At 46.7% G+C, this 15557-nt stretch overlaps 1 protein-coding gene across 4 annotated transcripts in view; it reads right to left on the bottom strand.

Moving 5' to 3' along the window:
- Positions 1-15557, bottom strand: part of ralgapa2 (Ral GTPase activating protein catalytic subunit alpha 2) — a 145582-nt gene that overhangs the window by 52732 nt on the left and 77293 nt on the right. For all 4 annotated transcript variants that reach the window (XM_046366669.1, XM_046366670.1, XM_046366671.1 and 1 more), the window contains 8 exons: positions 15383-15451; positions 14953-15090; positions 12131-12311; positions 9739-10534; positions 9188-9259; positions 7548-7671; positions 7313-7468; positions 3865-4023 (listed from right to left, as the gene is read on the bottom strand). In XM_046366669.1, coding sequence (XP_046222625.1) covers positions 3865-4023; positions 7313-7468; positions 7548-7671; positions 9188-9259; positions 9739-10534; positions 12131-12311; positions 14953-15090; positions 15383-15451 — 1695 coding nt within the window. The remainder of the gene's footprint in view (positions 1-3864; positions 4024-7312; positions 7469-7547; positions 7672-9187; positions 9260-9738; positions 10535-12130; positions 12312-14952; positions 15091-15382; positions 15452-15557) is intronic.

The following is a 15557-nucleotide window of genomic DNA, read 5'->3' as shown; positions in this document are numbered from 1 at the left end:
AGAAGCTGTTTTTCAGTCTCTCGGTCCCAGCTTTGATGCACCTGTACTGACCTCGCCTTCTGGATGATAGCGGGGTGAACAGGCAGTGGCTCGGGTGGTTGTTGTCCTTGATGATCTTTATGGCCTTCCTGTAACATCGGGTGGTGTAGGTGTCCTGGAAGGCAGGTAATTTGCCCTCGGTGATGCGTTGTGCAGACCTCACTACCCTCTGGAGAGCCTTTGTGGGCTCCGGTTGTGGGCGGAGCAGTTGCCGTACCAGGCAGTGAGTGATCCAGCCCGCCAGGATGCTCTCGATTGTGCATCTGTAGAAGTTTGTGAGTGCTTTTGGTGACAAGCCAAATTTTTTCAGCCTCCTGAGGTTGAAGAGGCGCTGCTGCGCCTTCTTCACGATGCTGTCTGTGTGAGTGGACCAATTCAGTTTGTCTGTGATGTGTATGCCGAGGAACTTAAAACTTAATACCCTCTCCACTACTGTTCCATCGATGTGGATAGGGGGGTGTTCCCTCTACTGTTTCCTGAAGTCCACAATCATGTCCTTAGTTTTGTTGATGTTGAGTGTGAGGTTATTTTCCACACTCCGAGGGCCCTCACCTCCTCCCTGTAGGCCGTCTCGTCATTGTTGGTAATCAAGCCTACCACTGTTGTGTCATCCGCAAACTTGATGATTGAGTTGGAGGCGTGCGTGGCCACGCAGTCTTGGGTGAACAGGGAGTACAGGAGAGGGCTCAGAACGCACCCTTGTGGGTCCCCAGTGTTGAGGATCAGCGGGGTGGAGATGTTGTTGCCTACCCTCACCACCTGGGGGCGGCCCGTCAGGAAGTCCAGTACCCAGTTGCACAGGGCGGGGTCGAGACCCAGGGTCTCGAGCTTGATGACGAGCTTGGAGGGTACTATGGTGTTGAATGCCGAGCTGTAGTCGATGAACAGCATTCTCACATAGGTGTTCCTCTTGTCCAGGTGGGTTAGGGCAGTGTGCAGTGTGGTTGAGATTGCATCGTCTGTGGACCTATTTGGGCGGTAAGCAAATTGGAGTGGGTCTAGGGTGTCAGGTAGGGTGGAGGTGATATGGTCCTTGACTAGTCTCTCAAAGCACTTCATGATGACGGAAGTGAGTGCTACGGGGCGGTAGTCGTTAAGCTCAGTTACCTTAGCTTTCTTGGGAATAGGAACAATGGTGGCCCTCTTGAAGCATGTGGGAACAGCAGACTGGTATAGGGATTGATTGAATATGTCCGTAAACACACCGGCCAGCTGGTCTGCGCATGCTCGGAGGGCGCGGCTGGGGATGCCGTCTGGGCCTGCAGCCTTGCGAGGGTTAACACGTTTAAATGTTTTACTCACCTCGGCTGCAGTGAAGGAGAGTCCGCATGTTTTCGTTGCAGGCCGTGTCAGTGGCACTGTATTGTCCTCAAAGCGGGCAAAAAAGTTATTTAGTCTGCCTGGGAGCAAGACATCCTGGTCCGTGACTGGGATGGTTTTCTTCTTGTAGTCCGTGATTGACTGTAGACCCTGCCACATACCTCGTGTCTGAGCCGTTGACTTGAGATTCTACTTTGTCTCTATACTGACGCTTAGCTTGTTTGATAGCCTTGCGGAGGGAATAGCTGCACTGTTTGTATTCGGTCATGTTACCAGTCACCTTGCCCTGATTAAAAGCAGTAGTTCGCGCTTTCAGTTTCACGCGGATGCTGCCATTAATCCACAGTTTCTGGTTAGGGAATGTTTTAATCGTTGCTATGGGAACGACATTTTCAACGTACGTTCTAATAAACTCGCACACCGAATCAGCGTATTCGTCAATGTTGTTATCTGACGCAATACGAAACATATCCCAGTCCATGTGATGGAAGCAGTCTTGGGAGTGTGGAATCAGCTTGGTCGGACCAGCGTTGGACAGACTTCAGAGTGGGAGCCTCCCGTTTTAGTTTCTGTCTGCAGGCAGAGATCAGCAAAATGGAGTCGTGGTCAGCTTTTCTGAAAGGAGGGCGGGGCAGGGCCTTATATGCGTCGCGGAAGTTAGAGTAACAATGATCCAAGGTTTTTCCGGCCCTGGTTGCGCAATCGATATGCTGATACAATTTAGGGAGTCTTGTTTTCAGATTAGCCTTGTTAAAATCCCCAGCTACAATGAATGCAGCCTCAGGATGTATGGATTCCAGTTTGCAAAGGGTCAAATAAAGTTTGTTCAGAGCCATCGATGTGTCTGCTTGGGGGGGAATATATACGGCTGTGATTATAATCGAAGAGAATTCTCTTGGTAGATAATGCGGTCGACATTTGATTGTGAGGAATTCTAAATCAGGTGAACAGAAGGATTTGAGTTTTTGTATGTTTCTTTGATCACACCACGTCTCATTAGCCATAAGGCATACGTCCCCGCCCCTCTTCTTACCAGAAAGATGTTTGTTTCTGTCGGCGCGATGCGTGGAGAAACCCGCTGGCTGCACCGCCTCCGATAGAGTCTCTCCATTGAGCCTTGTTTCCGTGAAGCAAAGAACGTTACAGTCTCTGATGTCCCTCTGGAATGCTACCCTTGCTCGGATTTCATCAATCTTGTTGTCAAGAGACTGGACATTGGCGAGAAAGAATGCTAGGGAGTGGTGCACGATGTGCCCGTCTCCGGAGTCTGACCAGAAGACCGCCTCGTTTCCCTCTTTTACGGAGTCGCCGCATGGGATCCATTCCGTTGTCCTGGTTGAAAGGCAGAACACAGGATCCGCGTCGCGAAAATCATATTCTTGGTCGTACTGATGGTGAGTTGACGCTGATCTTATATTCAGTAGTTCTTCTCGACTGTATGTAATGAAACCTAAGATGACCTGGGGTACTAATGTAAGAAATAACACGTAAAAAAAACTGCATAGTTTCCTAGGAACGCGAAGCGAGGCGGCCATCTCTGTCGGCGCAGTTTGTATGTAAATGTGTTTACATCCCTGTGTTAATGAGCATTTGTTCTTTGCCAAGAAAATCCATCCACCTGCCAGGTGTGTCATATCAAGAAGCTCAGGGATTGAATACTTATCCAATCAAGATATATTAGTGTTTGATTTTTCGTATTTGTTTAATATTTATATATATATATTTATATATAAAGTATATGCATGTATGTGTGTAATTAATATATATAAAATACAAAAAATATATATATATATAATTACACACATACATGCATATACATACATGTATATACTTTTTTTTATACAACTGTTCACATTTTTCTTCCACTCAGAGTATTTTGTATAGATTGTTGACAAAAAAGGACAATTAAATAAATGTTAATCTCACTTTGTAATACAAAAATGTTTGGAAAAAGTCAAGGGGTGTGAATACTTTCTGAAGGCACTGTATATAATAACCTAGCCTACCGTAGATGGTTACATTGTGAACTGTAGTCTTTGACCTAGCCAGTCAGTCTATCCAGAGCTGTGTGTGCAGCGACTCAGAACCAAGATGAAAGCTAGCTGAGCGACACTGACTGCCTCAGAGCACATACCCACAGTGAGGGTAATGGACTGGAGTGAAAGAGGAGGGCATTAGAGCGTCCATCTCAGAGTCACACAGGCAGACCGACAGACAAACAGGTAACCCACTCAACCAACAAGGCAGTCTGGAGGGACATGAGTAAGGAGAGGGGTTCTCTAAGTGAAGATCAGACAGCTTTTTCCAAACAAAGACTTGGATATGCTGAAGCAGTGAAATGTTGAAGGAGTCCCATAATATTTGTTTAGTGCTAAAAAGACAGTAAGTAAAATAGTGTATCCATTACACAGGTAGATTGAGTGGAAAATAATCAAGCAAGTGCAGAAACAAGCGCCAAAAGCCATTTAGGTTTTGAGCCTGCCAGCTGACCTCTAGTACCAGTACCTGTGGTTTCTTCATGATCTGGATGAAGAACGTGTGGTTCTTCATGGGGTACACGATGATCAGCACATCTCCAAAGTCAGTGGGGATGATGCCGCGTCGGTAGTCCCTGCTGTGCTCCGACCACACTATGTGAACCTCGTCGTTGCCCAGGTGACGCAGCTGCACCAGAACAAACCACAGGGTTTAGACACGGCTACGGCGATCACAACGGTCAGAAAGAACATCTTGTTATTCCTATAGAAAGGTTTTTAATATTAGGTTAGAGATTACCACAGCTCTGGATGTTGTGACAAAGCTTCTTATCATTTGAATTTCCACTAGAAATTCAAACCAAAAAAAAACATTAAATTGAGCATTTTAAAACCAATCATTGAAATTAACTTTACTCCAAAGACATAAAATTGCATCCAATTTCCATGTTCTATTCATAAATACAAATGAAGTTAGGACAGAAATTACACAAATGACAGGAAATTGGCAGATAGTTAATGTACTGTAGAACTCTTTTTCCACCAAGGCAGAGGGGAAGTGAGAGAACAGTCTTCCCTCGGTATTGTGGCTGACATGGACATTGAGTGATGGGTTTAAGGGCGGCTATTCCAACCTCACTGGCCTTTACCCATCACTTGTGGGGAAACCTGTTTTTTTATTTGTGACCTGGATAAGGATAAACTGGGCCTAGTAAGGGTTAGAAAAAAAAAAACTCCTGTCCCTGATTATGTGGCAACATCAAGGCCTTGCCTCCTCACCGACTGACTCACTTAGAGGAGGAAAACATCTGCCAATGTACTTGGGTCTAATGAGCCATTAAGAAAACATGGCCTCGCCACCCAAAAAATTGCAATTAGTACATTCTATTATAAGCCCTTAATTATGGTAATGGGATAATGTTCAACAAATCCACAACACAGTGATTGAACACCGTGCTCCCTGGTTCATCTCATCTATACAAGGATCAATGGCTCCAGTGCAGATCAGGTCAGACAGGCACACATTAACCAAGAATGTTGAATATGCATGTCGAGGTTACCGACAAAAATCCTAAGGATTTTAATTAACATTTGAATATTACACTGAACCAAAATATAAAATGCAACATGTAAAGTGTTGGTCCCATGTTTCATGAACTGAAATAAAAGATTACATACATTTTCCATACACACAAAAACATTGTTTCTCTCAAATTTTGTGCACAAATTTGTTTACATCCCTGTTAGTGAGCAATTGTCCTTTGCCAAGATAATCCATCCACCTGCCAGGCGTGGCATTTCAAGAAGCTCATTAAACATCAATCATTACACAGGTGCACCTTGTGCTGGGGACAATAAAAGGCCACTAAAATATCCAGTTTTATCACACAACACAATGCCACAGATGTCTCAAGTTTTGAGGGAGTGTGCAATTGTCATGCTGACTGACGGAATGTCCACCAGAACTGTTGGCAGAGAATTTAATGTTCTAATATCTCTCCGGTGGGTGAGTGGTTTGCTGATGTCACCATTGTGAACAGAGTGCCCCGTGGTGATGGTGGGGTGATGGTATGGACAGGAATAAGATATGGACAACAAACACAAATGCATTTTATCCATGGCAAGTTGAATGCACAGAGATACCATGACGAGATCCTGAGGCCCATTTCCTTTATGGTATCTGTGACCAACTGATGCATATCTATATTCCCAGTCATGTGAAATCCATAGATTAGGGCCTAATTAATTTATTTCAATTAACTGATTTCCTCATCTAAACTGTAACTCAGTAAAAGACCAGGGGATGTGATTAGGAGTCAGTAGAACATGGAAAGTCAGGAAAAAGAGGATATTGGTTTGTGGGTAGGTAGATTTCAATGATAGAGGGGGATGTGAGAAAGGCAGGAAATTCTGATTAAATCAGGTGAAGAATCACATCCCTGAAGCTATGTGTGCCAATAGAATCACACCTGTGTGTGGCCTAAGTCAAAGGCCCTTGTCCAATTAACCCTCAATGACCTCCCATCCACACAGCACAGCAGGCCTCTCAGCAGCGCAAGTGCTCCCTTCTAAAAACACAGAGCTCAGTTAAGCCCTGGTGCTGGTTATGAGTGTGGGGCCGGCCGAGCGCCCCCTGCTCTGACATTAGGACCCTACGTGGCCTGACCCCCACCTCCCAGGTCGCTCCAACAGCTGCATTACTACAGCCAGCTGCTGCTAGGCGCTGCACCACTCTGCCCTAAAGCCCACAATTGGATTGGAGGAATTTATGTTTTTTTTTCTCCAATTTCCTTCTTGGTGTAGCTTGGGGCCCATTGATTCTTTCCCTCAGACACTCTGGCCAGCGAAAGAGTCACCCTCCCCCACCCAACACAGTATGCAGTTAAGAGCAGGCGGTCGGGCGAGGCTGAAAGTTTTATTTGTAAATTGACTGAGAAACTTCCTGACCGATAAATCCTCTTTTTCATCCCAATTTTTTATCCCCCTCCCTCCCGTCCCTGTTAGCCTACACACGCGCCGCCGAGCTGCCAATATCTGTCTCGCCTTTGGCTAGCGTGGGGTTCTGGAAAGAGTGGGGTGCAATTACAGGGGCTCCCAATCAAATGAATCGAAGCGGGCCGAAGGCATGCGCCGACCCCTCCAGCGCCTCACACCAGCTAGCCAAAATCAAACTAATTTCCGCAGCCGCTGAGCACAGGTTCAGTATGGGGTCGGTGTAGGGCTGTTTTTTTAGGGGGAGAAGGGCAGATGTGTCGATGGAGGTTGGGGGTATATATGAGGATGGCCTGATAAATTTCCTCTCTCCGTGGGACAGCATATGAGAAGACTGGTGGCTCGGGCAGGGGCCTCGCGGCTCATTTCTCCATGCTAACTGCTGCTGGTGTGCTATAGCCAGGGAAACCGCTGAAGCACCATCGATCGCTCCCGCAGTCACAGCCGGAATGGGATAAAAACGTCCTGCAGGCATCGGCCCGGCGCCTGCACTGACAGGGACAGCTAATGGCTGAATCTGGGCCCCGGTCACAGCACCCAGGGAGGGGGGGAACAGGTCTGGGAATCACGGTCATTACCATAGCCACACATGCCCCTTCTTACACGCCTGCTTCTCTCTCTCTACTCCTCATCCCGCCCAGAGATTACTAATCAGTGCCAGAACCCAGGAGTTACACCACCTGACCTCAGTTTAGCACAGATTGAAGACCCAAGACGGCACACAGACAGACAGGGCACGGCTCGGAGGCCATTTCACTCCGTATACACTGTGTTTGGAGCCTAGTTTTGTACGCAGACATTACATTGCTTGAAGGACTGTGGACCTTGCTACATTATTAGTGTAGTCATAGGCATTTAAACCAGTTTAGGTTAAGGAGCTTTTTCAGTCAATGGCAAACCAACAAACTAGTTTGTATTGTTGATTGTCTTCCCTTTTGCAGGCTTTTCTGACGTTAACTTCTTGGATCTAGAGGGAGTAATAGTACCTTTTTGGTGAGGCAGTCGTCCGAGTTGGACGGCATGCGTGTGGACACATGCAAGATGACTTCCACCGTGGAGGTAGCGTAGTATGGAGCAGTGTGTCCTGTGCTGCCGTTCCTCTGAAGCCCTCCCATGAAGCCACAGTGGGTGGCTAGATCAACCTGAAGGCACACAACACGGTTAGGAGAGTGATGTCAGTGTGTGAGAGCGAGACGAGAGATACGGCAGGGGTGTGTGTACCTCCCATCCCAGGCCAGACACAAAGTCTTCGTAGGCCTGGCTGCCTGCGCTGTTGGACAGGATGGAGCACTTATCTTCCTGACCCTCTCCGATGTAGAACACAGCGATCTTGTGTGTCTCTCTGCTGTAAGACGAAGCACACAAGACTTGTTGTTAGAACAATGGCCCTGATGATGTTACACTGTTCTACATCGGTTTGAAATGATTTCGACTGGTATGATGAATTGTGGTCGGATATCTGGATATTCTAAAGCATAGCATACGTTTTTAATCTGAGCACGGCTGCGAGATGGTGAGGCGCTCTATTGCTGCAGCTGTGGAGCGGCTGGTGATTTGGGAGTGAGCAGATGGAGGCAGAGAGAGAGACGCAACTCGGCTACAAATCAAGACTAGCTAATGTGTAGCAGGCACACTTATTTATCATTCCATATAACAGTGCTTGTCTGTCTTGACTGGAGTAGCCTTGAGAATCTAGAATCTACGCCTACCTGTTTGGTTGCTCGTTGTAGCCTACTCCTCATTTCGCTAACTTTTAATTCCGTAATTATAGTCCATATCGCATTGCATTCGTGAACTCTCACTACACATGTTGCCTCTGTGGCTTTGATTGGCAAACATTCACAAACTACACACGAAGGCAACCAGTCATTTTCATGGGGCGCAACATCATACAATCTACATTGAAACGGTTTTGTTGTTGTTGCTTTTATTACCTTAATAATTTGAATATATCCTTGTATGTAACAATGCCACATTAATATTGTAATTTAATTGAGAAAAATACTTTTGTGTTACAATAGGCCTATCATTTTTTTCTCTCAGTATGTTAATATCCGTGCACAACCCTACTCCACACTCAACCCTGTTAAGATCAGCGTGCTCTGAAATGTGAACCACACACCTCCAAAACGTACACCTCCACACAATACTGCAAATATGGTCTAATATTAGAGCAGTGTGTGTGTTCGAGTGAGTGCACAATAGTATGTGTGTTTACTTTCCCCATACCCCCCCAGCCTCATGTGACAAACAAAACAAGTGCAGAGTTCCACCCATGTGCTTCAGTGTTGCCATGGTGGTGCATGGCTGTGTTAAATCGGGGGAATTTTGCATGTTTCGACACAGGTTGCCATGAGCGGCCCAGGCATGCTCGCTGGTCTGGCAGAATGAGGCCCGATCCTGGGGGCATTCTTTAATAAGCCCCGGTCATTAACAGTGTGGAGTGCCTATTGATCGCTGTGCGTGTGTGTGCTGCCGAGCTGTGATCAGCCTGAGACGGTGCGGATTAGGAGAAGAGGAGGAGGGAAGTGTGGAGCTGTTTTAATACGTGTCGTCTTGAGAGTGTGATCTTTACTGATTTTGAGGAAAGGATGCTTCATTAGTGGGCTTAGGTTCAGAGAAATGGCAGATATGGAATGCAGGCTTAACTAAAATATAGCCAGCTGAAATCTAGGTTGGTTTATTTTTATTTTTTTTAAGGTCTTCATTGGAAATTAAACACTATGATACATCATTCAGTAAAAATTATTATTATTATTATTTTTTAATACCTAACAAGAAGCACATCATGTGTACCAATGTTATCTAGGGATACAGTGTGTGCTGAAGAGGCCCTAAATAATTAGCGGGTAGGAACATACCACTGCCTGGAATCCAGATTCTTCAATTCTCTCAAGAGTTTAGAGTTCTTCTTCAGGAGATGAAAACTTTTCCTGAAAAGGAACAAACAAAACTGAACTTGAATGCACCCATTTGACAATTAGAATTTTCAAAAGCATCAACCAGATGGTACTTTACAGTGTACCAATGCAAAGCTTGTGCCTCTTAATTATTATTTGAATGGTAAAAGACAGACTGAAAGTAGGATAGGAAAGTTTCATGTTTTCAGTTGTGTTTTTGGTCTGAGGAATAACAGGTGTAGAGGTTTAAATTGGGCTCGGAGACATTACTAATCTACTGGAGGGGGTCTCTGCTTCCTTCCCCAGAGGTGCGAGCCTCTCATTACAAGGATGCCACCTGTCGAGGTGGACCTGAGTGAAAACAGTTGGGCACAGTTGCCCTGTGGAGAGAAGATTAACAGGCTACACACCCTGCCATGCCTTTCCGGCCTTTCTTTTTCTCTCTCTCTGCGAGGTATTCTCCTAACTAGTCTACAGCTGTGTTCGTGGTGGTGTTGTGCTCGGCTCTGTACCTGTGGTCCCATGAGTTCATGCCCAGGTCGTTGAGTAGCAGTCTGCAGAAGTAGAAAGGGGCTTTGGGCTCCTGTGGAGTGGGTTCTCTCTGGCTGGCGGCCTTGACGCTCACGTCTGCATTCCACCTCTTCACCTGCTCTTCTTCCTGCTGTGTCTGCCTGAGGATGGCCTCCACGATGGCCCCCTCCAGCTCCAGGTTCATCCCACAGGGAGAGGGGGCTGGCTGGTTGAGCCTCAGCCGGGGCTGGGGCAGGCACTCCGGGCTGCTGTTGCCAAGGTCCTCCAGGAGTTGGTCCAGGACATCCACCTCCTCACAGCCTGACTGGGAGTCCCAGCCTGGGGGGTAGGAGGGATCAGAGGTCCCCGGCGAGGTGGGCTTGGTGGTGGAGTGGTTGGAGGAGTTTTCACTCGCCTGATGCATCCCATTGACTCCCTCCTGGGTGCGGTAGAGAACCCCTCCGTCCCAGGAGTACTTTCCAGAGATGTCCCTCACGATGACGCGTACCTGGGAGGAGTTGTCATGGGGTTCCCCTGGACCAGAGGGCTCCGAGGGCACCTGGAGGTAGGACACCAGGGTGCTGTCGTTGAACACAAACAGCTGCAGGTTGGGGCTCTTGAACACCTCAGAGGAGAGTTCTGATGACTCCACAAAGGGGTTGTCGTGGTTCTCACTGACCAGGCTGTGTAGGAGGGCAGGACCACCGCTGAGGGGATGGTGGCCCAGGTGGTTCACAAGGTGGGTCATGATCATCCGTGCTGTCAGAGGGATCAGCTCCACGTTCCGCCTTTTCTTCTCTGTAGGGCAGAGACAAACCATTTCAAAGTCCGCGTGCAGTCGCCAGATGTGATCAGTGTATTTCATACAGTGGAGTCAGGATACAGAATTGAACTTGGGCCGCCGTCTTTCTGAACCACATTACCACGGGCAGACGTGCTCTCAATCCGCTCACCTTTTCAACACAAAGCTAGCTTACCCATTATAAATCACTAATGGGGTGATTTTTCATTTCTCACAATGGCACACCTCTGCCGCAAGTAGGTAGCATCTAATCATAGGAGACGACTTTGAAAAGGCTATTGAGTCTGTTACAACAGCAGGAGAGAAAAGACCAGCAGGGTGCTAATGAGACGGACAAGTTTAAAGCATCAGTGAACAGAGCACTACTCCCCCGAATCAGATCTATGTAAATGATCCACATGCTCAGGACTACGCCAAAATGAAAAAGGGATGCCATGTTACGACGTGGGGAAAACAAGACAAGCTCTGCATAGTGACAGTGCTATCAATACCATCATGGCTCATCAAAGTGGAGAAAGCTCTTTAGAGAGCGGGCGGTGCGCCGCATTGTAGATGCACAGGGCCTTTGATGAGACTTAATCAATGTGAGCTGAAAGGGAAATGCATAGTGCTCTTTGGCTGGTTTTCTGAGGCCGTTTGTTATTTCTATCTGGACTTTGTAGCGCTGTATGAAAAGTAATGACATAAGCTAGATATTTCAGCTAGGCTTCGCCAACGTTGCATCAACGGGTAGGTTCTTGTTGTCGAAACAACGGACTTCTGGGTGAGCAGAGGAATACTCTAATATATAACCTAATGACACTACAAGGTCACTAATAAAAATCATTTTTAGATGTCTCCTTTATAAATGGGCCCTCTCCCTGGGGCAGAGCGCTAATGCCTACCTCTTAAAACATTCCATTCCATGAGTTAGTCTCGTCAATGTTAGTTAAAAACATTTACATTTAATGGAGTAGCAAGCTCCAAATGGAAGGGAACATATTAAAGGTTACATCGCCATGTAGTTCACCCACTGCTCATTTCCCAGGTGGTTTGGAAGAGGAAGCGTAATGTAGAAAACCAACAGCAGCAGCTAGGCACACACACCTTAGATGACAGGGCACTCACAAACATTCTCGCTCTCTGTCACACACACACGCGCACTCTGTCACTCTGTCACACACACGCGCACTCTGTCACTCTGTCACACACACGGGCACTCTGTCGCACACACGGGCACTCTGTCGCACACACACACACACACACACACACACACACACACACACACACACACACACACACACACACACACACACACACACACACACACACACACACACACACACACACACACACACACACACACACACACACACACACGCACACACACACACACACACACACACGCACACACACGCACGCACACTGTCACACAAACGCACACTCTCTGTCACAAACGCACACAGCCCTCCTTTCATTTCGCCGTCAGCCCAGCGCAATCTCCCACACAGCAGGTATTAAACGGGTGGCACCTCATCTCCCCATTCTGCCCCACGCTGTGCTGGAGACAGTAGTGAGGCCGGTGACGGCGGTGAGGTCTCTGGTCTCCTTACCCTCGGCAACGGTGAGCAGGCTGCCCAAGTCTGCAGCGGTGTGCGAGAGAAGGGGCTCTGAGCTCTGGACCTGACCCAGCATGAGGAAGGGGTCGTAGTCAGTGGAGAGGTCAGACAGACTCAGGAGGTAGTGGCTCTGCTGGGTGTGCAGGTTGGAGCCAGAGACACAGCAGTGTAGCACCTAAGGGACAGAGGGTAGGAGTTAAAAACACCACAGGAGAAAGACAGTGGGAGCCTTGCATGCAGTCACTGCTGTGGTTTCTTTGTGTGGCTTGCTGCACAGCATAAACAAATACATGGTACTCAGAAATTAGACACATTGCACACTCATACAAACAGTCTGCCTGAGAGTTACCGAATATCAGTTGGGACTAGCCGGCAGCGGGAGACAGTGAACACCTGAACAACATTGACCTTCCAGTAACTGAAACAGAGTAAGGAAGTAACTAGGCAAGTCAATGTAAAAGGATACAGTAATCTCAAACGCAGCATTGAATGGTTCAGGCACATACGTAGGGGTACTATATGGTCTGTTGCCATGGTGAGCCTCCACCTGAGGGAGAAGAGGTGCTTCACTGCCACATCTCTCTTGTGATGAGTGAGTATCGATCTGCATAACAGATGGTGCGGCATCTGTCTGTTGGTTTGGCAGGGCTAGATAAGACGTGGTAGTCCAGTTGATTACACTGATTGGCCAGGTTACCTCTGTTTGATTTAATTAAGACTTCATCCCTCTGCTCATGTTGCCACAAACACGCACCCGCACAAAACCGCACGCATGCACACACAAACACACACACCTATGTTTGGAAGTAGGTGGAAGTATGTAAATGATAAGTTGTCTACTGGTTTTTGTCAAAGTAGGTTTTTGTTTATTGTTTTAAAAAAAATGTAAAAAGGAAAATAACATTTGGAAGCTACGCCTGACATACCAGACAATAGCAACTGTGGGGCCTCACACACTGAGAGGGTGGACTTGGTAAACCCATTGTGGAGGCTGGTCTATGTAAATGGATGGCTAATCCCATTCAAAACACACACACACACACACACACACACACACACACACACACACACACACACACACACACACACACACACACACACACACACACACACACACACACACACACACACACACACACACACACACACACACACACACACTTGGCTGAGCCTCAGAGGAGTGTTGCAGGTCCTGTCATCTGAAACAGTATTGTGTGGGGAAATGCAGACAGTATGTGGATTATAATGCCTTACAGTCCTCTGGGCATGTGGGGGGGGGGGGGGGTTATGGTGAAAAGACCAGAACCAAACAGCTGCCACACCAAAGCCCCAAAGTGGTTCCTCTGTGGACGGAAAAAAAAAAAGCTTCTGCTTGCTTGACGACTAAGTGGCTGCACCTCGCATAGCAACAGTTCCAGGAAGGTAACACATACCCGAACAAACATGGATACGTGTAGACACATATGCACACACACTCATGGATCCACAAAAACATGTACACAAGCAAACACACAACAACAGAGCGAGGGTGCAGCTGCTGAGGCAGGCAGAGAGCAGATGGAGTACACGGTATGGAGGTCCAGTGAACCAATAAGGTCCAGAGCAATCATGCCTTTTGCACAGACCAGCCTCATGCTGTTAAGACACAAATACACCAACTACCAAGCTCAAATCCTCAGCAGAGGTGCAGAAATGTTCCATCTTTATTCATCGGCGTATGAATGGGTCACGTTTAAGTTGAATCTGTTCATTGACGATTTGGAATGAGAAACAACTAAATAGTTACTATAACAAATCCAAAAGAGATGCACAAACTAGACAAAACGCTTTACTCATTTTGTGAGGTTTACTGGTATGTAAATGAGTGCCTAGCTGAAAAGACAGAATAAAATATTTAAAAGAAAGTTTTTTTTTGGGGGGGGGGGGGGGGTATAGTTTAAAGTCCATTTGGTATGGGAGACCAGTAGAGACGTGTATTTTGTGTGATTGTGATATTTTTCTGGTTTTATTACATTAAATGTTGTCCAAATATAAAACAAGAGGACCAGCATTTCAGTAAGGTCATGGTAACGCTGATTTACCAATGATGATACTAAAAGGGACACTTTACTTGTATGTGCACAATAGAACAACCAATGAAATGTATTTATTTCCTACATAGCAGCTGCAGTCTCTCCCATATTAAGAGACATTCAACTCAAAAAGTAGACAGGCTTTTAAATCCAGGCTTATCAAGAGGACAAAGGCATATTTAAATAATTTGACCATTTCTTATCAGGGTTGACATCCAAATAAAGGTGTCTTTGACCGCATCTGTCAAACCTCCACTGAATAATACCTCATTTCTCAGCCTCTTCCTCTGCGTTTAATCACAAAATAAACATGTATTTTACCTTTATTTAACTAGGCAGGTCAGTAGAGGAACAAATTCTTATTTTCAATGACGGCCTAGGAACAGTGTTTATCTTGTCAGCTCGGGGATTCGATCTTGCAACCTTTCGGTTACTAGTCCAATGCTCTAACCACTAGGCTACCTGCCGCCCCAAATAAGGGTTCAAACACCCAATCGGGGAAAAAGTCAGATAAAATACTTCCCTGTTATAAATGTATGTTTTTGAGTATCACATGTGCATTACCAAACAGGTGAGGTAGTTTGGTGGACATTCTCACATACCAGTAGAAACTGGAAGCAAAAATGGGAAACTTAATTTCCAAGGCGGCATGGAACACATTTTAAATGTCAAATAGGGCTTCTGAAGAGGGCTGTGTTGGGGGTTAGACAAATTACTATGAGGTTATTCTTTTCTTTTACCCACCCTGTAGATGTAGTCGAGCAGAGGGGCCTTGTGGGATGCGGGGTCCTCCAGCACGGGCATGGTGATGGGCTCCAGCAGCATACTCAGGGGCATGGCCATGCACCAGTCCAGCAGGCACAGCAGCAAAGACACCATTAGCTGAGTCACACAAAGAGAGGAGAGGCTTTTCCATTAGCCCAGTGCCCTCCACACACACAATGAAGCCTCATGCAGGCAAATATAATTAGTAAAGCAGCTAGGGAGGAGATGAGCAATGGTGAGAGGTAAGGAGGGACTGAAAGTGAGAGAGTCAGGGCTGGGAGAGAGAGAAAGAGACAGAAAGCAGGATGGGGGAGACAGAACAAGATTCCTGAGCAAATGCACTTGCTACATCTAGAAAGAAAGGCTCCTTCAGACTTCAGCCATTTTATGCTCCTTCAATTTCCTGTACCTTTTTGTCAGCCTCCACTGTCGAGTGCTCTGCGCTCGGCAACAGAAATGCTATAGTGGCCACAAAGATCTGCATGGGACGAAGAAAACAAGATATGGATACTTTGACTACATGTTTTTCGCGAGTGATAGTGAATATACATGTCTCATATCAGGAAGGTGAAGAGGAGCTGTGT

The sequence above is a fragment of the Oncorhynchus gorbuscha genome, linkage group LG10 (genome assembly GCF_021184085.1).
Source record: "Oncorhynchus gorbuscha isolate QuinsamMale2020 ecotype Even-year linkage group LG10, OgorEven_v1.0, whole genome shotgun sequence".
Taxonomy (NCBI): domain Eukaryota; kingdom Metazoa; phylum Chordata; class Actinopteri; order Salmoniformes; family Salmonidae; genus Oncorhynchus; species Oncorhynchus gorbuscha.
Note: the sequence above shows the minus strand (reverse complement) of the source record. Positions and strands in the feature narration are given on the sequence as shown.